Below are 25,094 nucleotides of genomic sequence, written 5' to 3'. Positions count from 1 at the left end.
GAGGGTTCGAGATACATAAGAATAGGTAGTTTGGACTTCCAACTCACTTCGACATACCCGTGGTATTCAAGATATTGATGTTCGAGATATCGAAGTTTAACTGTATATCATATTTACAGCTTACTCCGGATATATTGAAATTCAGGGGACTAATTTTTTTCTTTCAATATAAGAGAAGTTCAAAATAAGCGAAATCGGAAATGTCGACCATATCGGAGGCTTCATTTTGGCATCTCGATCCCGATTACGAAAGCAGAAATAGGAATTTATTACTTTACACAATTTCCAATATATAGATAATTGATTGAATTTAGTCCACTGAAGAATTTTATTTTAAGAAAAATGCGAGTTTTGTTAACTTTTGTTTCTTAATGAGCTGATGAAGAATGAATGTTTCAATTTTCGATGTCTACAAAAATTTCGTCTTCTACTTTAGGTAGCGTCTGTACTTAATCTATTTTTATTTCGAGGTTGATTGTACATCACATTTTCATCCAGAATTTCGTTTTTTCCTTTCGTCGCCGATAGTTCCCTTGCAGTATGTACATGTATATAATATCGGAAGTAAGTTCTTCCCTTGAAACAATCGCCGTGAAAACATTTGACACGCATGTATGTCTCGGCTAGTACCATAAGAATTTCAGAAGCAGTTGTTGTTTTTTTAAATAAAGTTCACTAACATAAGCAAGTGGCATCATTATGTCTTTAAAGACATTGCCGCTGTCCGCGTCAGATGTTAAAGACTAAATATTTGGAGATTTTAATGTGAACCCAGTCTTGCAAAAAATTATTTTTAATGCACTGTGATAGTGGTAAGGTGTTTGAAATTACTTTTAGCAAAATTGTCATTTCAGATTTGACTTCAAATTCTTATATCTCTTGCAGTTATTAATTTGTATTTGGTGTCCAATGATAAAGTTTTCTGTTTTTGTGGGGAGGTCAAATACAAATGATCCTGTCATCAAGCTGTTAAGGAGGTATGCTACACCAGAGAAATTTGATGCAGATGAAAAGTGTAGGATATGTACAACAATATTTTGAATTTGAAAATTTTCAAATTTACTTCATTTTGTCAAAAAATACAGTTTTAGTAGAAGGTAATCTGAAAAAAATTTAAAACCCCTACTGGACTCGAACCTGCAACCTACAGTTCAGCAGTCGGTATTCTAACCTACTGAGCTACTCGGCTAGGTATTTAAATGGAAAAGGAAAAGTCAAATATTGCTGATATCGATTTTGTCATCCATGTTTTTAAAGGAAGTCAGCCATTATGATGATGTAGAGTACTACCTTAAGGAGTGATTATACCCCACTGTTATTTTATTCCTATAAAAACATGCAATTAAAAGTAATCCATGGGAAACCAATCAACTGACACCTACTTGTGTAATGATGAAGCCACCAACCTGGATGACTACAATCACTGGTGACTTCAATATAGCTGTTATAAAAACAATACATTATCTACTCATGGGACCAATAATTGACTTCAAAATAAGAGATATTTCAATATAAGTGATTTCAATATAACTGATATTTTAATGCAAAGAAAATAAAAGACTGAGACTGGGGATTTTGTTTTACTTCAAAATAAGCGATATTTTAAAATAAGCGAATAAGCGACTTCAATATAAGTGGAGTAAGCTGTACCATAATCAGTGATATGACATTTTTAAAAACATATGCATGCAGTTTCTATAGGAGATTTGTGTATTCCATAAATGTAAACACTAGTTTTAAGTTATATACTTTGGTAAAAATATATGCTAAATACCCAAGGAATTGAACATTGAAAAATACAAAGGGGGGGGGGGGGGTGAGTACTGGAAGTCCTGTCCACAAGAACCTGTGTTTGATAATGGGGACGGACAGGGTAAAAGTAGGGGGAAGGAGAGAGAAGAAGGGAAAGCTGGAGTTATCTGGCACCTACAATTGTACCTATCTGTCTACAGGTGTTATCTGACACCTACAATTGTACCTATCTGTCTACAGGTGTTATCTGACACCTACAATTGTACCTATCTGTCTACAGGTGTTATCTGACACCTACAATTGTACCCATCTGTCTACAGGTGTTATCTGACACCTACAATTGTACCTATCTGTCTACAAAATTGCTGAAAAAAATGATCGGGTAGGAGCAAATTTGACGGGTCGGTCGGAGTACATCAAACAAATCAATTTTTATTTTTGGCCCAAGATAAAACGTTTGTATGCAAGATTTGTGTATTCCATTGAAATGAAGTTACATATTTTGTTAAAAATATATACTAAATGCCCAAGGAATTGATCATTGAAATAACGAGAGGGAGGGATTACTGAAAGTCCTGTCCAGAAGCACCTGTGGTCTTACCACCACCCTCCCTCCTCTTTAAATGTCTTCACACCCGGAAGACATCAACCCAGGATCTTTATTCCTAGCAGGCATTTCAACCTGTCAGTTCCAGGGACTGGTCTATGGCATCAAATGTCATGTTTTCAATGGAAAACTCTCATTTTATAGCATTATGGTGCAGCAATGTCTGTACATCTGTCCAATCTCTACCCAGAGTTGTCGTTCCTTGCTCGATCTCACTTACTCCTCTGTTAACATCTCAAAATAAGCAATGTTATTCCACATGTAAATCCACTTTTTTTACGGCTAATAAAACTAAGAACTATTTTATAAAATATTGGGAAAATGTAGGACAAGCAACTATTTGTAGATTTTTTTCCATTTAATACTACATGTATATATTCTTCATGTACCTATGTACATGTATAGGCCGGGTGCAATAGAACTACCCAATATCCATGTTTCAATCCAAATCAATGCTTCTTGTGTCACAAAAAGACTTGATATCTGCTCAATATTTATTTATGTATATTTTTGTAACTGAAGTCAAAACCATACTTTATTTGAGCATATGTGTCATTTTACAAAAATCTTGTAAAACCCTGGAGACGTTGACAGAGGTATAAGTGAGTGTAAGGAATGATAACTCTGGGTAGAAATTGCATCTGTCCTTTCATCTGTTCAGGGTTTTCAGTTTCTAATTTCTTTTCTGTCACATATCAATTAAGCTGAAACTTGCTATGTAGCTTCTTATTGGATCACTCTAGATCATGTTGCAATTCTGATCCATTTCGACTTTTCTTTCAGGAGTTTTGTCCCTTTATTTGAACATTACTGTTATATGGAGGGTACATAATTTGTCCAATTAACTCCTCTCACAATTTTCAAGTGAAAGCCATCTTATTTTACAGAGTATTATTTATGAGTATGGAAGATCCACATGTGGCAAGGATTTTTATTTTCTTTAATTTTTGAGAAAATTACAAGTTGTTGAACGTAGTCCGTTTTGAGGAAATATTATATTAAATGTCCTTTTAACTCCTCTCACAGTTTAGAAGCTAGGGTCTTTGTAAATAACTTGAAGATGTGCATACTGCAAGGATTTTGATTCTCAACAATTATTTACAGGTTGTTGAACTTAGTCAAATTTGGGGAAATATTTTAGACACAGTACTCTTGGTTTGTCTATCTACCTCTTGTCACAGCTTTAAGCTAAGACCCTTTATTCATACAAAGCAAAGAAAGTATGTCACAGCTTGATGATGGCTGGTACTACCTGAAGCAAAGTTCTACAAAATATGGCTTAAGAAAAATACTATGTACTAAGCATTTTCATTGGCGTATTATGTACATAATGCGTTGGTGGTGTTTCACCACAGGGTAGTGAAATGCGTCTAGTGTGGCGGAGATCAAAATTGTAGATCTACTGCTACCGCTGGCTAGCCTACTTGTAGGTGAAAGGGTGAGTAAAATGCATAAATCTTACCTTGCCAGTACAAAGCCTCTACACTACCAAGACTCATACAGTGCCTCCTCGTGGCAATGCATGGATACTGCGGTCTAACAATCACAGGCTGAACTGTATGGGATCTCGGAGTATCAAGGACCTCAGAGGTGCAGTGTGTAGGCCCATCGGCGTATGGACATGCCCTTACACTCACCAACCTTGGCCCAGCTATGGGTTAAATAGCTCTACTGCCTTGTAGATGGCTTGGGAAAGTTAAAGGCTATGGGAGAAAACCCAGACAGAAAATCTAGGTAGAAGGAACTCATAAGCATTAGCAGTGCAATCATCTATGGGAAGGACAACCCAGAAAGAAAACCCAGTCCACCGGAGCGGAGGTTTGGCGTCGGGCCAACTACCCTACCCAGTAAAAAAACTCTATGTTACAGAAACTGAAACAAGTGAAATAGCAAATAACTCTGTCCCTGAAGATTCCAGCCAGAATACAGGCGGTATGACATCTCCCAGGAGAATGATTGAGAGTCTTTTAGGGCCAAAAGAAAAACTTTGTGTTGGAGCATGGAATGTTCGCACAATGTTTGAAACATCAAAGACAGCGCAGGTTGCCGATGAAATGCAGAGATATGGACTTGACATTCTAGGAGTGAGTGAATGTCGCTGGTTAAAATCAGGAAAGATGAGAGTGAACAGTGGCCATACCATCTTATATTCAGGACATGATGACAAACATCAAAGTGGAGTGGCAATAATGATAAGCAAAGAAAAGATCAAAACACTACTTGAGTGGGAGCCAATCAATGACCGTTTAATTAGAGCACGTTTCAACTCCAAGTACTGTAAACTTACAATCATACAGTGCTATGCACCAACGAATGATGCGGAAGAAGAAATTAAAGATGACTTCTACGAACAACTTCAGATGGTCGTATCTAAGGTTCCTCAGCACGACATGCTGTTGATGATGGGCGATCTGAATGCAAAAGTGGGTGCTGACAACACTGACTGCGAAAGATCAATGGGCAAACATGGTTGTGGAATACGCAATGATAATGGAGAACGCCTTATTGACTTCTGCCTTAACAACAACCTGGTGATAGGGGGGACCATATTCCCCCACAAGGATATACATAAGTTATCTTGGAAATCTCCAGATGGTAGAACAACAAACCAGATCGACCATATGATAATAAACAATAAGTGGCGTAGATCATTATATGATGTTAAAGTATACAGAGGTGCGGATGTCAACAGTGACCACTACCTGTTGAAAGCTACCATCAAACTGAAACTACGCAGAAATCATCAACAGCAAGGAATGAAAAGGAAATTTGACATAGATAAATTAAAAATCCCAAATATTAATAAGGCGTTCAATCTGGAATTAAAAAACAGATTTAAAGCACTTGAAAACAACCCTGATGATCAAGACAACATTCAAGGAAAGTGGGACACCATCAAAGAAACATATGTTGAAACAGCTGCAAAAACTTTGGGTTATAGAACAAAAAAGAATAAGGAATGGCTAACATCAGACACATGGGAAAGAATAAGTGAAAGGAAGAAACTGAAACAAAAAATCATAAGCACAAAGTCGACCAGATTACAAGAACAAATGCAAATTTCATATAGAGAAAAAGACAAAGAAGTGAAAAGAAGTGCAAGAAAAGACAGAAGAATGCACCTTGACAACCTTGCAAAAAGAGCAGAACATGCAGCTTCTCATGGAGAAATGAGCGTTGTGTATAAGATAACTAAACAGCTATGTGGTAAAAATACAACCCAACCAGCTCTTGTTAAGGACAAAGATGGCCACCCACTATCGACAGATCATGAACAGGCCAAAAGGTGGGTCCAGTATTTTCAAGAGGTATTAAATTGCCCAGAACCTGATGAACCTACTACTCCTGTACCTGCTGAGGAAGACCTGGAAATAGACCTCAAACCACCGACATTGGAGGAAGTTAAAAATTCTATAAAAAATCTTAAAAATGGGAAATCACCTGGCATTGACAACATACATGCTGAGATGCTAAAATCAGATATTGTCACATCAGCAAACAAACTACTGAGCTTATTTGTATCCATCTGGGAAAATGAGACTATACCATCTGATTGGAGTAAAGGACTTATCGTAAAACTAGCAAAAAAGGGAGACCTCCAAATGTGTGATAACTGGAGAGGAATAACATTGCTCTCAGTCCCCAGTAAGGTATTCTGCAAAATACTTCTCAGCAGAATAGATGAAGCTATTGATGATAAATTGAGAGAAGAACAAGCTGGGTTCAGAAGAGGAAGAGGCTGCATAGACCAGATTTTTGCCATTCGTAATATTATCGAACAATGTATTGAATGGAAAATGCCACTATACATCAACTATATTGACTTTAAGAAGGCATTTGACAGTGTGCATAGGGATACATTGTGGAAAATAGTTAGATCATATGGAATCCCAATGAAAATCTGTAACCTTATGCGAGCATTCTACCAAAACTTTGAATGCAGTGTCATATTAGGAAAGAACATCTCTGAGTCCTTTAGTGTCAAATCTGGAGTTAGACAAGGATGTATGTTGTCACCTATCCTCTTCTTAATAGTCATTGATTGGATCCAAAGAAACAGCACAGCAGATAAGAAGAGAGGTATCCAGTGGACTATGTTCAGCAACCTAGAGGACCTAGACTTTGCAGACGACCTGGCAGAGATCTCAGGGAACAAGACTCATCTACAAGAAAAAACAGATCAGCTGAACAAATTTGCCAAACAAACTGGTCTTAACATCAACACCAAAAAGACCAAGGTGATGACAATAAATGCTCCAGTGGAACCTGTGGTTTTAAATGGAGAACCGCTAGAGGAGGTAGAGGACTTCACCTACCTAGGAAGCATACTTAGCAAGGACAACGGTGCCGGGAAAGACATAAAGGCAAGACTCAACAAAGCACGTGCAGCATTCGCCCAACTCCAAACCATCTGGAAATCAAACAACTACAGTCTGAGGACCAAAGTCCAACTTTATAACAGCAATGTGAAATCAGTCCTCCTGCATGGGTCTGAGTGCTGGCGTGTTATAGACAGTGACATAAAAAAAATTGAGGCCTTCCACAACAGCTGCCTTACAAAAATAAACAGAATCTTTTGGCCAAACAAAATCAGTAATAAAAACCTACACCAAAAGTGCAAAAGCAAGAAGATCAGCGCAGAGATTAAACAACGAAGAATGAGATGGCTTGGTCACGTAATGAGAATGCCCCAGAACAGGATTCCCAAAGTAGCTCTACACTGGACACCACCTGGAAAGAGGAAAAGAGGCAGACCACGTACCACCTGGAGGAGAACCGTAACATCAGAACTTGAGGAAATGGGCTACTCATGGGGACAGGCACAGTATATTGCCAAGGACAGAGCTAGATGGAAACAACTTGTTGAAGCCTTATGTCCCACCGGGGACGAAGAGGATAAGTAAGTAAATTATGTACATACTGTTTGTAGTACTCTTGTTCAACTATGATGACAGAAAACTAGAAATACAACCATATTTGTGTATTCCAATTCACAAGAACCCAGTACGCTCTTATCTTACAAAACTAACTAAGAATAAGTGCACATCAGTTACATAGAAACCTCAGACAATTATATCGCTTGGGTTCGAATTTACTAAAAGAGAACAATCTCTAATATTAAATTGAAAGCCAAGCGATATAATTGCCTGTGATAGAAACAGGTAGATATAGTAATCCTGTCATTCCTAGAGAAAACAGATTTTGCTAAATTATAAGACCAGTGGTTGAAGATGAAAAAACTTTTTTACTTGATTGTCCTATCAAAAATATATGATTGTAGCGGTTAGTCTGGTGGCCAGATAGCTCAGATGGTAGAGCACTTCACTAGAGAATCAGGAGCCCGGGTTCAAATTCCAGTCTGGTCTGTTGCATTTTCTCCCTTCCTGTTACATTTGTTGCCATAGACCACCCCTGGATTTGCTGGTGAAAGTCCTGCCAGGGGCTTTTAGAATCTGGGTTGATGTTTTCAAGTGTGAAGACAATTAAGGAAGAAGGAATGTAGTGGTCAGCTGGGTTCGATCGCCGGTGGCCAGATAGCTCAGCCGGTAGAGCACCTAACTAGAGATTCAGGGGGCCTAGGTTCAAATCCTGGTCTGTTGCATTTTCTCCCTTCCTGTTACATAATAATCCTGACATGTACTATTGCTTACTGAATCCTCTCAATATTGTGTCTACAAAAGAAATTTGTTTATATATCAGAGACTCTTTATACCTTAGAAACAATGGCTTGTTAATAGTATTATAATATCATGTAACACGTACAATATACATCTACTTAATTTACATGGCTAACAACACTTGACTTATGCCTTTTGATTCCCCAAGGAACACAGGGCTGCAACAACACTTGTCCAATGCACACAGTATTGGCTGATCCTCTTCAGCTCGGCCCGGAAATCGTTCTGGCAGGCTTTCCTAGCATGGAGCCAATCCATTCCAGTTTCCACCTCTTGATTCACTTTCAATTGGGGCTTGTTTCAACCTGTTCCACAGTTGTTCATTGGCAATGACCTCCGGCCTCCTGATGTTGAGGATGTCTCTGAGACAACTGTTCACAAATGTCTGTAGTCTATTGGTGTTGGTCCTTGTAACTCACCAAGTTTCTGAATCATTTTGTAGGACATACTTTACATTGGTGTTGAATATCTGGATCTTGTGAAGTGAGAGATTTGTTGGGTTGTTGAAGACTTACTTTCAGCAGCTAGCGTCATGAGCTCTACCTGAGAGGACTCTTCTGTAACCATGTTGTTTTCAGATGATGTTGTTGCAGTTTCTGTAACATCTTGGTTTTTACAGAATCGAGTCAATTAAATCCCCAACCTGGAGGGCCAGTGAATGTCAGTTAGTCTGGTTTCTACCCTTCAACCTGTCATAGGCATGGATCAGGCCCTACCAGGATCTCCCACCAACATAGCTCTCAGGGTAATGGAGATGCACAAGCCCCCCCCCCCCCCCCCCCCCCCCCCCCTTTAGCTTTGGTATACACTGATATCAGTAAAAAGCCAACTGCCTATTATTATAAAGTATAATAACATAGGTATATGTTTTCCTCCATTATAATTATGTATTTCATTGTCGCTGCAGACCTGTATCGTGATCTATCCCATGAATTCAAAGTTTCGCGGCCTTATAGAGGGCTGCGTGTAGCGCCATCTAGTGGACAGGTAAGCCGAAATATCCCGTATGTAAGTTTGTAACTCAAAATGGCGAGTATGGCTTGAGAAAATGTAAATAATATATACTATTTTCCATGAAAGGTGAGTTTTATGCTACTTTATAGTAAATGAATGTTGATTTCAAATTATCATTAATTCGTTAAGAGTGATTAATTTTGCAAACTTTTCTCTTGTAAGACTTGGCGATGTTGTTTATGATGGGAAAGGGTGTGTAAAATGCAAAAAATGTCAAACATTTCGTGACCAGGTCTTTAAATTGACTCATATCACGCCAACGAGCAGGCCAATTATTATATCTAATATTTCTGATTTAATCAGTGTGTCTTCAATACTGCAGGATTCATTCGAGAGTAGATCAGACATCGTTTACCTAGATTATCAGCAGGTAAATACAGGTAGATTAGTCTAATGTCTGTAAAATTGCGGTGCCGTATGTTATAGCACGGAGATGCCACTGGTACATCTGGAATTTACTCATGCGTGAATTTTTATGCAACATCCTGACCTAGAACTGATTTGGGATAGGATAGGTGATCTACTAGTACGAATTCATGAATATATTACAGTGTCCAGTTGAGGGACAGTCATCGCAAAAGACATGGACCTTCTTTTTGTCAGGAAATGTTGTCATTGTAAAAATTCTTCAATGTCAAGCACCTTGGCAATACGTTTGATTACACCATTCGTACAATTTTAGAAAATGTATACATGATAATTTTATACCATTCATTATGCCACATTGACAAGATGATACTAAGGCTACCGGTAAGATTTATATTAGCTGTAGTATTATAGTCCTCCCTGATTTTTAACAGACTGACGTTTTCAGGGGGTGGACTTCATTTCATGGTGCAACAGTGGGAGTGATATTTTGATTTGATTTTTGAAGTTCGGTACATCAGTGTCAGAGTTGGAAACCCAATGAAACAATAAGCCATTCACAGGACAGGCTACACTCAAAAAGTTTTAAATCTGTCAGTTCTGATTTTTAGTTTGTAATACATGTATGTTTATTATATTTCACAGGAATGACTTACTTAAATTTGTGTCTGACATTTGTTGTTGCACATTGGATGTCAGAATTAGCCTGACTGCTGGGTTTTTGTGTGAAATTTCATCCCTGCCCACCTGTCCATCTCAGGCAGTAGTGCTAGATGTGATTTCCAATCCAATAAATGAAAGTATGATGCCACAATAGGAAGTAACTTTAGTTGAACATTTTTGTTCGGTCATTTTATTCCCCCCCCCCCCCATGAATTGTGGACTTTGCATGGTTTATCAGCTGTCTATAGTTTTGATTTCGAGATATTTCACAAAGACTGATCGAAGCGTATAATTTGCATTCTGTCAACAAATGTTTGTTGAATTTAATCAAATATACTGAAGGTGGATCCAGCAATATGGAAAAGCTTGGGGGTGATCTGGAAGCTGCACTAGATCATATCCATTATGAATTGATAAAAAAATATGTAGGTATCATTCAGTGCTAATTAATAAGAGACTTGTGAAAAGACATAGATGCCTAAATATTAGCATTATGATGTTAAAAAACTACACATAGATGTCCCAGAGAAAGGGGTGGGTGGGTTTCCAACCAACCCCCCCCCCCCTTCTGGATCCGCCAATGTATACTTTTGACATAGGATAGGTATAAATAGATATGTCCTTTTTTTGTTTGATTTGACTTCTACCCATAGATAAATCAAATTTGTCAAAAATATATTTCAATGTGAAAATGCTATTCTCTTCTATAAATGAACATTTGTACCACCAATTATGATAATTAATCGGCACAGCCAATGTTACAGTGTTTCTTTATACAAGAAAGTGTACTATGTTTAAAGGGACTGATTCGCAATTTCCACCCAAATTTTGTTTTTCATTTTTAATGATCAAAATCGACTGTCTAATGTGTTTAAAAAGTTTCACCAAAACAATTAAGGTTATACATTATCACAGAAGCTCATTTTAGAGAGTTTATTATTTGTTTTGTAAACAAAGATTGCGGTATGTTATTGTTCACAGAGTTTTTTAAAGAAATGGATATCGATCAAAGTTTATTATATCTATCACATTTCAAGTATTCTTTAGGTAAAAAATGTGTTGTCACGTATGTCTAAAAGTTGAATTTGTGACTGTGCAAAATTAAGATGCTTTAAATTACAAAATTAACATTTCACTGGTTTGTTTGTAAACATATAAAAGAATTAATTCCTTGTTTACATAACATTGAGTTAAGGCTAAAATATTGCTCTTGTCCTTGCATTCAGAAGATCAAAATTTTGGCTGTCAACATAAAATGAGTTATATTTTTAATGTAATGAAGAAGAAAAAATGTTAACCTGCAGTCCCTTTAAAATTTGATGCAAATATTACAGGTTTTCCACTAGTATAGTAATTTTGTTATCATACTTATTGCTAATCAGAAAATTTTTGATCATCATTTGTTTATTATGTGCAAATTTATTAATAAAAACAATTGAGACACATCTACCAAAGACAGAAGGGGAGTAGCAATGACTTGATAAGTGGTTCTACCTTGTATTATGATAGCCAGTGTTTTTCTCTGTGTGATACAACTCTTGAAGAAAACATAATATAACATCTGAATTTCTTTGTGATGCCAATATGCAAGATTTTGTACATTTTTCTTTTATAGTATTCAACAATTTTAAAACAGAAAAGAATGTTGATTTACAAATTAGCTGCTAGCGATTACATGCATTGGTACTGTGTCTAAATATTTTACCTGTTGTAAACTGGTTTTAATTAATACTACTTTATAGTTCTTGAGCTGGTACTAGGGCTGCTGTAATTTAATTGATCAAGAACTCAATAGGGTGAGATTTATACTTTTCTTGCAAGGTTGTCTAAAATCCGCAATTTGTACCTCATCATTAAGGATCACAATTTGGTAACGTCAATATATAAATGGTTTTACTAATTTTGCTAAGAGTTCTTTAATTAATAGACCCTTTACAGTGTTTTAATTTCACATCCAGATTATCATCAGGTCTTTTCTTGTAGCAATCCAAGATCTGACACAATCTCCTGTGATTTCAATGCAGTGTGGCATCAAGTGCATTCTGTTTTACATATTGCCTCAGTCTTTAATATTAAGTTTACCTGATCTGTCAGAGAAGGGTCAATGTGTATCATGGGCGCTGTATTTTCGAAGTTTTTAAGCTTCGTAAGGAAAAGGTGCAATAATGGGTCTTCCTTTTATTTATTGGATCCAGAACAGTTCCTTCCAAATTCTGAAGTATGAGCTATTAAATACATTGAATTCCAGAAGTAATGATTGTTGAGAATATATGCAATATGATCGTCATCAAAAAGACTGCATGAGTTGTGTAACACCAAATTGATATTGAACATTCTGTAGTGTTCAACCTATGTCACTAATGCCTGTACTTTTATTAGACATGTATTTAACAATCTATGATAATGCAAACTCAACCTTGCAAAAACTTGATAATTCATCAGATCTTATATTACTACATGTAATTGCATGATGTTTTTGTGACATCATAATCCGATGGTAAATGAATATTATTTAATATTTCACAAGATAATGCACTGGCTTCAGCTCTTTGTCTTTCACTTTCAAAAAAAAACATCTGGAATTTATGCCATCACCTTGAAACCATCAGCTTGATGTGACAGAAATCAGTTTTGAAATCTGAGGTTAAGGTGAAAGTTTTATTCTGAAGTGAAAGTTTCAACGACTCTTGGATGTAGAAATGTATGGTTACTAAAGGTTCTCTATTATTTACAACAAACATAGCTGCAATAAAATTAGTTTATAACCCTTAATTAAGGTTGTAAACTAAGGGAAGTAAATAGAAGAATCCTTAAAGTTTAGTGATATTCTGAATGTACTAAGTAGGAAGGAATAAAATCTGTGGAACTCTATAAGGAACCGAATGACTCCTGTACATATATTACTAGGCAGTTTTACACCAATTTTGATTCAAGTTTTAGTCAACTGCAGCGAAAATAAAGAAAATTAAACCACAGCAAAAATAAGCCTGTATACTTCAGAAATGTCTTTCAGTTTATGAGGTGATATACCTAAGCCTTTGTGTATTGTAGCATGCATGTCACCAGCATATTGAATGGAGCTCGTTAAAAACTGATAGATATTTCTTATATTTACATTTTAATCAGTTCGAATTTTGATGATAAACCCGTGCCGTGTTGTTCTCTTTAGGTGAAGTTCATATGCAGTAAAAATTGAACATTTATGAGAGATCAACCTTCAGATTCCGTTAGTAAGAATCATCGAGGAAAAAACAAAGAGAATGTGAATATAGAATAGTGCCAAGCAAATTCATTTAAAAAAGAACTTGTTTATCTTGAAACATTTTATGAATTTTTATATGCAGTGATTATTAAGCTCTCCATTGAAATGTGTACAGATGTGTATAGTGATGCCGTCTCATTGATAGTGTCTGTGGACACTGAACACTTACATGAGGCTTAGCAAGGAGCAGGACTTTTCTATAGTAAAATATATACATATAAATCTGAAGCTCCCATTTTGTATGTTGCTTGGAAACGTGAAAATCAGAATATTTTGATTTCTATTTTTTTGAGTAGTCCCTGCCTTAGCTAAACAAATAAGGATGTTTACATGTTATTCTTTGTTGCACGAGACCTATCAGACATTGGGATGAATGACCATTATTACATGTAGATTTTACTCTTTTAAAACAGGTCCATCTTAACATTGTGCAGGACATTTTCAGGTCTATTAGGACATATTTAACTCCAAAATATGTAGAGATGGGTGGAAAATTTGCAGATATGTCAACTTTGGATTTTTTTTTAAATGCAGGTTTCCTTCAGCCAGTTTGAAATGTAATTAGCATCTGGTGATGCATGCTACATATCATGTGTTAGTCACTACATGCCCCAGAACAAGTTTACTCAGGACTTATCAAAGTCTTGCATGGACAGATCTGCATAAATACTGTATCTAGTGATGCAGGCTCTTCATTCTGCTTTGAACGGTCACTACCTAAACTATTGGGATGAATGAGCAAGTTAAAGTAGTCCATACAGGTCCATTCCTAAGTAGTCTGCTTTGATCCGACTTGCATTTATGCATGCATTGATATTGCAGCTATATAGGAAATGGACTGAGCTGCAATCTACTCGTGGTTCAGATGCTGCGTATGACCGGATCTAATTAAAATGAGATTTTCCATCCGCTCCCTGGTGGTGTCTACGCGGCATGGCGTATTGAAAACCGGGGAGCAGGTGGAATATCTAATTTTAATTAGATTGTGTATGACCTCATTATTATTATCCAACACTCTTAACTTGATAATTTTGAACTAGAAACATGTGTCTTAGATAATACTGACTTAATACTGTCGCAGAACAATTGAATTTTTAGGTCTGACCTATTGCTATATGTTTTTGTCTGTGGTATATAGTTTTAGACATTTTCAGCTTCTTCACTGGAACAGCCCAACCAATTTTGGTATAGATAAGATAAGATAAGTTAAGTTTATTCCAATTTTGGGCCCAGAGGGCATAACAGTAAGACATTTTATAAAGAAGGAAATTCAAAAAAGAAAGAAAGTTTACAACATTAACTACAGGTTACATAGATTGCAAACTGCATGTGGATGCAGCATGTTGGGGAAACAAGTACATACATATATGAATTGCTAATCATGTATATATACAAGTAGATGGACAGTATCAGTATTATACCAATATATGAATAATAAACTATAATGATTTTTGTAGTTTTAAAGCATCACTTCTTTTTCTGAAAGTTTGCACTAAATATTCACTCAATTTGACAATTACTGGTTTGTCTTAATCATCAACCAAGTAAATTTGTCCTTATTTGTTAGATAGATAAAATTTTTGTTGAGCTTGTATATACCATTAAAAAATATATTTCTCATCTACAGTCCAAGGGAAAAAAATATTTTGAATTTCATGGGCCCAGCTCTCCCTGGGATCTGTCAGGCTTGTGGCCAGAACCATCAAAGTTAATGTAATCAAACGGTGAAACTATTGGCATAATTATGATAAGCAATGAGCCCTTTACCAAAATTGTGAAGTTCGTGACCCTGAGTTCAGGGGTTCATGCCTCAGGGTAGGGCTAAATTGATCATATATTAAAAATGCAAATATATATATCTCGGGAAATCTTTTTCTTTAGTTCTGGACATCAACTAGTCAATCTGTTTCTGATTGCAACATTAATGTTGTCAATCTCCACACTCAAGCATGTCTTAAAACTTTGATGAATTGTTACATTTGCTTTTATGTAGAATACTAAATCTTGGTATACAATTGTGTTGAGAGAAATAAATTCAGTTCTGTTGGTGTGATGATAGTGAGCAGAGAAATTCATGACCCCTGAGTTTAGGGTATCTGCCCCAGAGTAAAGCTAAGTTGGTAATCTATTAAAAATGCAATTTATGGGTTCACTCATGGTCCTAGAGTGGGGCTAAGTGTTTTGAAAATATATTATATCTAGGAATATTTTCTGTACTTTATATCAGTTAGAGACAAAGTGTTTGCATGATTGTAATTTGCATTCAGTCCTCTACCAAAATTATGAAAGTCATTACCCCAGGGTACAGGGATAGGGCTAGATTGGTTATATGGATTGTGTATTGAAAATGCAATAGAAAATCTTCTTTACTTTTACATTATAATGAGCAATGTAAAATTTATGACCCCTGGGTTCAGGTCCCAGGATGGGGCTTAGTTGATCATATGTTGAAAATGCAATGTATTTTAGAAAAACTATACTCCTGGATATGATGCAGGCAAACTGTTTTCATGATTAAATTGAGCCCGTTTTAGAAAACTTTAAAAAAAAAAAAAAAAAAAATATTGTATACCTTTTCTAAGACTCGGATAGAAAATCATATTTTGCTGTGATAAAACTATTGATTGTAAATGATACTAAATATACCAATTTATCTACACCTTGTACATTGTATATGACTTTAATAGTATAAAACTGAAAAAGTATAGAATGAACATAGGTAACACAATGATTTTTAAAGACCAAGAAATGTGCATATTCAGGTGACTGTTAAGACCCAAGGGCCTCTTTTTTCAATGTGTGAATAAATGACATATTCTATAAATGAAGAATAAATGACATATTCTATAAATGAAGAATAAATGATATATTCTATAAATGAAGAATAAATGTAATTTTAGTTGTTGGTCTCCTCAGGAACCTCTGCATATACTCAAAATGTGGGTGTGTTTGGGGTTTTTTTTGGCAACCTATCAACATACTTTTAATAAATATGTCTTGTTTTGATTTGTGAACTATTGTTTAGATATTATAGATAGGTATACATTTCATCATAAGTTTGTGTAAATGTTGCATAATACATTTAATATGTCATGATGCAACTTAATCCCATTTGATTTCTTAATATGACAAATGATATAGCATAATATGTAATAAATGCAATGATTCCCACAAAAAAGTGTTGCCTGTTAAATATGTGGTTTTCCCCTTTTTGATTTCAATGATTAATGACTTTGTTAACATTATATTGAAATATGATTAAAATCATGATTATTGAAGAGAGCTAGTACCTAAAGGTTTCATACGAGTCGAGAGCATCCTACATTTTTTGCCAGGTCTGGAAAAAAAATTGTCCCGAAACTTTATGAATAAACATTTCTTAGTTTTCCAAATCTGTTCACTACATGTCAATAATTTTGATAATGTTTATTACATGTATTAGTTAACTGCTTAGTTGGATTATAGTTACACATTTCAAACTTCTCTGTACATACATTTATCATACCAATGATCAATGAAATAAAAGATGTGTGGTTCCTTCATTAAATTTTTATCACATTAGGCGAAAGTCTCACATTTCTAATAGAAAACATTTGGTGTTTGGTGTCAAATATTGGATCACTTGATTAATTTTCCTATCAAATTGGTTATTCAGTAATTGAAAACCTGGCAGGAATTCCATCCATGTTACGGTGTATATGTATGTGGTCTCTAAAATGTTTTGACACTTTGGAGTTTCACTTGATGGTAAAAGTTTTTTAAGCACGTGTACAACATTTTGCACTAGAAAACACTTTTGAATGTGTTGTAGGATTTCAAGCATTGTACAGAACATGGGTGAAATATTATCCACTCTTGGATATTTCTGGAAATATTGTTTTGAGCTTGTATAGATTATTGTGAAGCATTGTTTGGATGTAATGTAAATTTCTAAGATGCAGAGGTAAATTAAATGGGTTTTTTATATTTTATATGATTATTAAATTTATAGATATTTTCTGTGCACCAAAAAATGATTTGCTTTATAATTACTGGTAGTAATTATGAATTAGGGGGAAAGTCTGGGTTGAATTATCTAAGCATATATGTTGGTTACGAGCTATGTTAATTGTGCTGTTTTGTGAATGTGTGTGAGGTACACAATTTGGTGGATTTACCCTCCAGCTTTTGATTGCAGTGTTGAGCTAGTGTGGTATATATTTAACAGATTCATGGCCATGTTTTGACTTTACTATAATGGGATTATGGAAATTACCGGTGATTTGACAAGCACAGAGATGATTTTTTTGTCCAGATATGCCACACTCTGATGCTTTTTTTTCCACTGCATCTAATTAAAATGTTCAATGTTCATTTGAACAAACTTAAATGTCATTTCTTTCATCAAAAACTTATTTTCAAGAAATACGAAGATCCAGGAAATTGGATGTGGCATTTTGCTGTTGCTTTTCAATATAGGGTGTCAGTGCACGATGATTTATGGACATGTTATTACTTTTATAGAGGGTGATCAGTTCATTATGTGTATAGATGTAATATGATCTAATGACTAATGGCTGCCGTGATCAGTTTCTGCATCATTCTCTGGCATTCTATGTATCGGCACGCTTGCTAAAATTGACCGTGTAACTGACAAAAACCAATAGGATTACTAGGTGCAACATAGGATTGAGTGATGATGTAGCTGATAGTGAGACAATGGCAGACAAGTTCAAAAAATTAAACTCCCAGCACATCGACATGTGGGGAATTTATCCAACAATTGCCACAACTTCCTGCATCATAGCTGGAATTCACAAATTAAAAAATGTAATATGACAATTCCCATAATGATTATATATCCAACAAGTAAATGGACCATGTCTCTTTTTTTTTCCCCAATAATTGTAATAATTCATTGATTAAAAGTGGCTATTGTTATTTGAGAGTAAACTACTGAGTGTGGTAATGAAGTGTTTGTTTTAAATACCAGGGTTATGTGCCTTCCTGGTGGGAGATCAGAATATATAGTTAATGTGTTATATTGATGGACAACTCCAACTGTCAAAAAAAAAATATCTTCATGCTCATGGACTTGCATATCTAAGAAATAATGTTTTTATATCAGGTAATGAGGAAACAAGCTGTAGAAATGTTGTTTTTGGCCCCAGAGTACCCTAATTATTTTCCCCGTCTTGTGTTTTTCACTGATAACGCTTTATGCGGAAACAAGAGATATATGTCACATAATAATAATCTCCTCTATTACCTGACTTTTGTTGCATGCTTTTTGAGAGGCTTATCAGCATGGTGGCAGAGTGTGTTCTGTGTAAAAAATTTCATTTCTGCTGAAAAATGTGATAGTTTATTTAGTGGGAACTGAAGGAGGATAACATATTGTGTTTTAGAATTCTTACAGAGATGTTGCTTGATGATATTTGCAGATATTTTACCATGTTCAAGAAAAACAAGAAAAGGCCTGAAATTTCTAAACCTTTGAACTTTGAGCACCGTGTCCATACAGGGTTTGACTCTGAACATGGGAAATACGTGGGGCTTCCGCCGCAGTGGATGGGCATCATCATTCCTGATCAAGAGCAGGAACAACGCAGAAAACCCATGGTGGACCCCTCCACTATCACAGACATGGACATTCAACCCCTCAAGGTACGCTGAAAAAAACCCTTAATTTATCTAGATTAGTGGAATTTATTAAATTGAATTGTTATTGGAAAGTTATCTTGAAATGGCACCTCTAATATATATTTATAAATTTTATATCAAATTGATCATTAAAAATTTGTATCTTGCATGTATAACATCAACATTTGAGGAAATTTCTCTTCAAAAAGTAAGAATTGTATGGAAAAATGAAGATCAAATTCATTATTAAGAATTTGTATCATGCATATAACATCAACATTTGGGGGAATATATTTCTGTAGAAAAAAAATAAAATTTTATGAAAAATTTTGTTTTAGATTTTAAAAAAAAAATATATGTGTAACATATCAATTTGAGGGTTTAGAGTAAAGTTTCAGGATGTTTTCAAGATGATCTGGGGGGATTTCTTAATTTTCCACATATTAGTTTTGAGGAGTTTAGAGGTTGTTCTTAAAATATCATTTAAATGACTTCTTTAATTATTATCTTGAAAATATTAAGTATGTTAAAAGCTTTTGTGTATCATTGACTTTTCTGTACATATATTTTCATTCAGTATTGACTTGAACACCAGTCTAATGTATTTTTAACATGGACAGTTTTTGAACCAAACTTTGTTTTTACTGGCAGTTATTAAATGTTCTCCAGAAGAACGTCAATGAAAGATTTAACCTTCTCTAACACATTGTAGACAATAATCAGAGGAAATTCTGCCCAGTTAAATGGATATCATGGTGGAATTTCTGTAGCTAGATCCAACTCGCTACGACAGGGTAGTCCTTTACAACAGAGAAAGCGATATGTACCCGATTCCATGTACCCTGTTCCTGAGAATCAGCATGACAGGTCCCCAAACCAAGACAGGATCCCGCCAGGATATCCCACAAATGGACGAGGGGATCCAAACTTTGACCAGTACCCTGGTGATTATCGACAGGACCCTAGATACCCCAATAACAGGAGGGATAACCGAGATCCCAGGGACCCTAGAGGACATCGAGACCCTCGGGATTATCAGCGAGATCCCAGAGACTATCAGCGGGATTATCATAACCGGGGTCCCCCACCCCAAGGATACAGGGATGGTCACATGATGGATCATGAGCGTCGTCCAGAGGACTACAGGGGTCACAATGATTCGTTTGACAGAAGAGGAAATGATTCGTTTGACAGAAGAGGAAATGATTCATTTGACAGAAGAGGACCAAATGACAGTTTTGACCGTCGCGGTCACAATGACTCCTTTGACAGAAGGCAGCCCAATGACACTCTGGACCGACGAGGTCCTAATGATTCTTTTGATCCTGATCGATCACGTGATCCGGAAATGTCATACCCACCTGCCAAATATAACCACATGCCTCCTGGGATGCCTCATGGGGGGAGGAGTCCTCCCAGGCACCCTGAAGACTTCAGACATAATCAAATCAATAATGGAGCAGGTCCTAACCGCCATCCAGGAATGCAAGGCTTAAACAAGCAATCAATGCCTCATCATGATGGAGTAAGTTTGAAATGGGTATAATTTGTCAAATATTATTCCTTTCTCAATCAAATAGTGTAATGATGACCTTTGTTTAAAACCTTGTTTTAGTCAAGTCTATTATACAATACACTGTATCTGTCGTGAAGTTTATGATTTTATTTGGGGATGCTTGTGAAGGCATGTTAATTTTCTTCAACAGCTTTAATTGGAATTGAATAAAAGTTTAGAATGTAATTGTTCAATACACCATGGATTTTCTTCTATGGCATAATTTTGGGGGATTTTTATTGCCCTTTTTGAACTTGGTCACTTGATATATTGGAATATTTGTAAATACTGGGTGTTTTTTTTTTTTTACTACAGTTTAAAATGGGATTGGAATGAAACTTGATAAAGATTCAGTATCTTATGAAATTGTGCAAGACACCTTGATTTTTTCCCTTACTGCAAGGGGAAACACACATTATTTTTCATTTTACTGTAATTACTTCGAAAATGAATGTACAATGTATATGCTTATTATTAGTGAATATTCACAGAATAACTACCATGGAAATTAACTTTCACATATCACTCTTTACAGAGTTAAACACTGTGAAATTTGTTTTCAGGCACCTCATCCACAACAGGGCTATCAACAAGGACCTCCAAAAATGGGACCTCCTCAGCAATCCCCCACCAAGCCTCCTCCCAATGCGGCTGTACCTGAACAACAGAGACTGTCACATGAACAGGTAAAGGCGAACTGTCAGGGGAAAATTGTGGCTTGTCGTGGAACAAGAGATGGGTATGAGCACATGTATTTATCTGCCACTATCAATAGCAGTGGTAGCAGTATGTAATAGTGTTACAATGAGAGACCCTTGGGATAGCATATCAGTGTTCAACACCTCACTGTGGAATGTGTTATTCAATCTAGGTGTATCAGATTAACCTCATCTTAAAAGCACATTTAACTTCCAACTGAAAGTATTTAAAATGCTGTACTGACATATATATATATATATTATTTGAAAGTTCTTGTTACTATTAGTTGTTTTTGATAAGTAATTTGCATTATTTATTGTGATCTTGTAAATAATTTCCTTTATTATCCTTAATAATTATCCTTTATAATTGATTTTGCTTGACCAAGCCTGTTAAGTTTTTAATGTTTTGTTGAAAGAGGAGGAAAGTTTGTTTTAAGAAGTTGAGATTTTAATAATTTATAGAATTAATTTCGATTAAGCATTTCTCACTATTACACAGAAGTTGTGTATGTGTTTTATGTTTGGAAAAAATTCAAATAAGTAACGTCCATTTAGATTATTTTTTTTATTGTTACAGTTCCGAGCAGCATTACAAATGGTTGTCAGTCCAGGGGACCCAAGAGAGGACCTAGACAATTTCAGCAAGATAGGAGAAGGGTCCACTGGTATTGTGTGTATTGCTACACAGGGCAGCACCGGTGCTCAGGTTGCTGTGAAGAAGATGGACCTACGAAAACAGCAAAGAAGAGAACTGCTTTTTAATGAAGTAAGGAATCTGTTAGTGTGAAAACAGGATATATAGCTGGTTTATAGATGTAAAACAAACACCTAATATACACGTTTGTTTGTGTAGATATTTACAGGTGACTCTTGATAGTTGGAACTTCGATCTCTCAAAGTTCTCAATCTTTTGAAATGAAATCATGGTCCTGATTTTTTTTCTCTATATAACTTAGCAAATTTGCTATCGATCTCTCAAACATTCAATCTCTTGAAGTTCTTGATCTCTCAAAGGGAAGTTGGGCCCCATAAATATTTCATTGTTTTTTACTCTCGATCTCGCGAAGTGGTGGTAGCGCATACACACCATTGCCTAAGCGTATAATTATTTCCACTTGGTCCTTACCTGGATTTTGTTAAATGCTGGAGGCTTGCATCTGGTTGTGGTAATTAGGTGTTTACATAGTTGATACATTGGAGCACCCCTGCTTCTTTGTGGAAGTGATCACTTGATTATGTAATTGGTTGATTGGTCAGTTTTCACCCTACCCTGGGGTCTTGTGGTGTTTAAAATTTGTATATATAATCCAACTAGGAATAAAATATATAATTTTTTTTGACTTGACAACGAGAGAGTAGATTTGAAACATTAATTTAGAGACAATAATTTAGAGATCTACAGACTGTTAAATTTCTCGAGTTTGTTCTTTGTGTAAAGTTACTTTAAAACATCATTTTACTCATTAGAATTTATGCTTTGTGTAAAGCAACATCAATTTGAGCTCTGTTTAGTTAGCAATAGTAAAGCTTTATCGAAAATCAGTTTTGTACGCCTATGTAAGCATGAGAAAAGAACAAATAAATATACATAAACTTTGAAATCTTTTTATCAATGCAAAATAAGGTTCCTTATTTTGAAATCAAATGAACTACCTGACAGATATGAAGGAAAACATGTCAAAACGATCCTATGATCTTGCTGGTAAACATTTGTGGTTACTGTAAAATCTGAACGATATGGTCGGACCTTCAATTTCCAAATTTCGAACTCTCGATCTCTTGACGTTTTATCAAAGTCCCTTGAAGTTCAAGTTATTGAGAGTCACCTGTATACACATTTTGAGGTCAAAGGTAAAATGAATGAAGATTGTATGATATCAATGTAGTATTTTTCAAATGATGGGCTTCATATTCAGTTCTTTAGTGATAATTGGTCAGAAAAGGTACCCACTCAATCTGGGATCAAGAAGGTCAAGGTCACAGAGATGATGCGTCTGTGAATGTATGGCATGCTAAGTACTTGAAAACTGGTCATTTCACAAACTTTATTCATGGTGCACGTAATAAAGGCAAAATGACGTTACGTCTAAATTCTGGTTAATGATGTCAAAGGTGATGTTAAAGTAACACTTTGATTTTAGCTTGAAATACAGCAGGGTTCTGTATGTTTTAATTTATGTTTATGTGTGGCAATTAACATGTATATGTTTGTACCAGGTGTTCATTGTATTACATGTTTAATACAGTAGTGTTTGATTTTATTATTGCTGTAACATTCAATATAGCAGATGGAATACATTTACATTTTTTTTTTAAATCTGTTTGTTGATGAAGTGTTCCTGAGTACTGATGATGAAAGTGAGAACTACATTCTGATATTTCATTGCCAGGTTGTAATAATGAGGGATTATCATCACCAGAATATTGTGGATATGTATGACAGCTTCCTGGTGGGTGATGAATTATGGGTAGTAATGGAGTTCCTGGAAGGTGGCGCCCTCACAGACATTGTAGTGAACCAGACGAACACCAAGTTAGTCACATTACAGTTTTCAAAAACACAATTGATATCCAGATTAATGAACACAAGTGTTATTTGTTAAAAGAAAGGGTTCCCAGGCCATCTCAGTTAAAAACAGGAAAAAGGACACAGCCTTTTTCTCACTTCTACCTAGTTGATTCAGGGCTCGAAATTAGCGAGAAATGCAAGTACATTTGAAAAATAGCGAGTAAAAATAGTGGGCGCTCGAAAATCTTAGCGAGTGGTGATTTACAAACCATGATCGTATTGTATCCGTTTTATACGGTGATGCGCTATTCGCTTTTCTTAAACTTGCACTCTGAATCATAAAAACGCTTACATGAACGACCGATTTCAACAATCGTTTCTATCCGGATTTTTCTTTTATGATTTTTTAAGAAACTAGGAGTCAAACAAATGCTTTAGAGGTCGGACATCGCGCATCGCATTATGATGAAAAATATAGACAAGTGCCACGAGTCCTGTTCACCAATAGGGGTGATTAAATTGAATTCCAAGTATGAGGTTTTTGTTATTTATTTATCTTAAAAAAAAAAAAAAAAAATCGGAGTCTATGTTTTACCAAGTCTTCCGGTAGTTATTTTTATCAGAATCCTGAGAATGTCCTATCTAAATTAATTTATTGTCAAATTGAGGTCGGGTTGTAGTGATGACACGAGTGCATTGCTCACCACGAAGACGATTCTCAAAAAAGTTCATGGGGCTTGTGATCGTGCTGCTTATAAAACCATGAGTCTGGGATTCGCTTTTAAAAATCAGGTTGTGGATTAGAGGTGCGATAATCAACAGACCAAAACATTGCACCATATGACTTACGTAACTTAGTGTCTTGTCCAAACGGTGCCTGTTGACCCACTAGGCTCAGTAATGATGGGGGAAAATCATTGATTAAAAAAAAAACACGAAAAAAGAGCACTGCTTCATTATTTTCATTTTAGCCTGTGGATTTTTTACCCACAGGCTAAAATAAGCCAGTGGTGGAAAAAGTTAATTTCGACCCCTGTTGATTATGTCTGTAGAATAAAGAAAAATAAGAGAGTCAGGAAAACCTATTTAATTTTAGGATTTTAAAGTGTTAAGATTTAACATGTTTGAAATAAGCCAGTTGTAGGACTTCACAAAAAAATGTACACCCAGATAAACACAAAAAATGTACACCCAGATAAACACAAAAAATGTACACCCAGATAAACACAAAAAAGTTCACCCAGATAAACACAAAAAATGTACACCCAGATAAACACAATGCACAAGTTTCAATCATTAAGATAATACTTTGAACATCATTTACAATGGACCAATATTACTGACATACAATATTCATGACTCTGT

At 35.5% G+C, this 25,094-nt stretch overlaps 1 protein-coding gene across 1 annotated transcript in view; it reads left to right on the top strand.

Moving 5' to 3' along the window:
* The window catches only part of LOC125649787 (uncharacterized), a 70,312-nt gene that overhangs the window by 15,714 nt on the left and 29,504 nt on the right, over window positions 1-25,094 (top strand). The window contains exons 14-19 of the mRNA XM_056166167.1: window positions 1,910-1,914; window positions 18,766-18,988; window positions 19,677-20,489; window positions 21,083-21,205; window positions 21,798-21,986; window positions 23,611-23,753. Coding sequence (XP_056022142.1) covers window positions 1,910-1,914; window positions 18,766-18,988; window positions 19,677-20,489; window positions 21,083-21,205; window positions 21,798-21,986; window positions 23,611-23,753 — 1,496 coding nt within the window. The remainder of the gene's footprint in view (window positions 1-1,909; window positions 1,915-18,765; window positions 18,989-19,676; window positions 20,490-21,082; window positions 21,206-21,797; window positions 21,987-23,610; window positions 23,754-25,094) is intronic.

This window comes from Ostrea edulis, chromosome 5, assembly GCF_947568905.1.
Source record: "Ostrea edulis chromosome 5, xbOstEdul1.1, whole genome shotgun sequence".
In the NCBI taxonomy this organism is placed as follows: Eukaryota; Metazoa; Mollusca; class Bivalvia; order Ostreida; family Ostreidae; genus Ostrea; species Ostrea edulis.
Note: the sequence above shows the minus strand (reverse complement) of the source record. Positions and strands in the feature narration are given on the sequence as shown.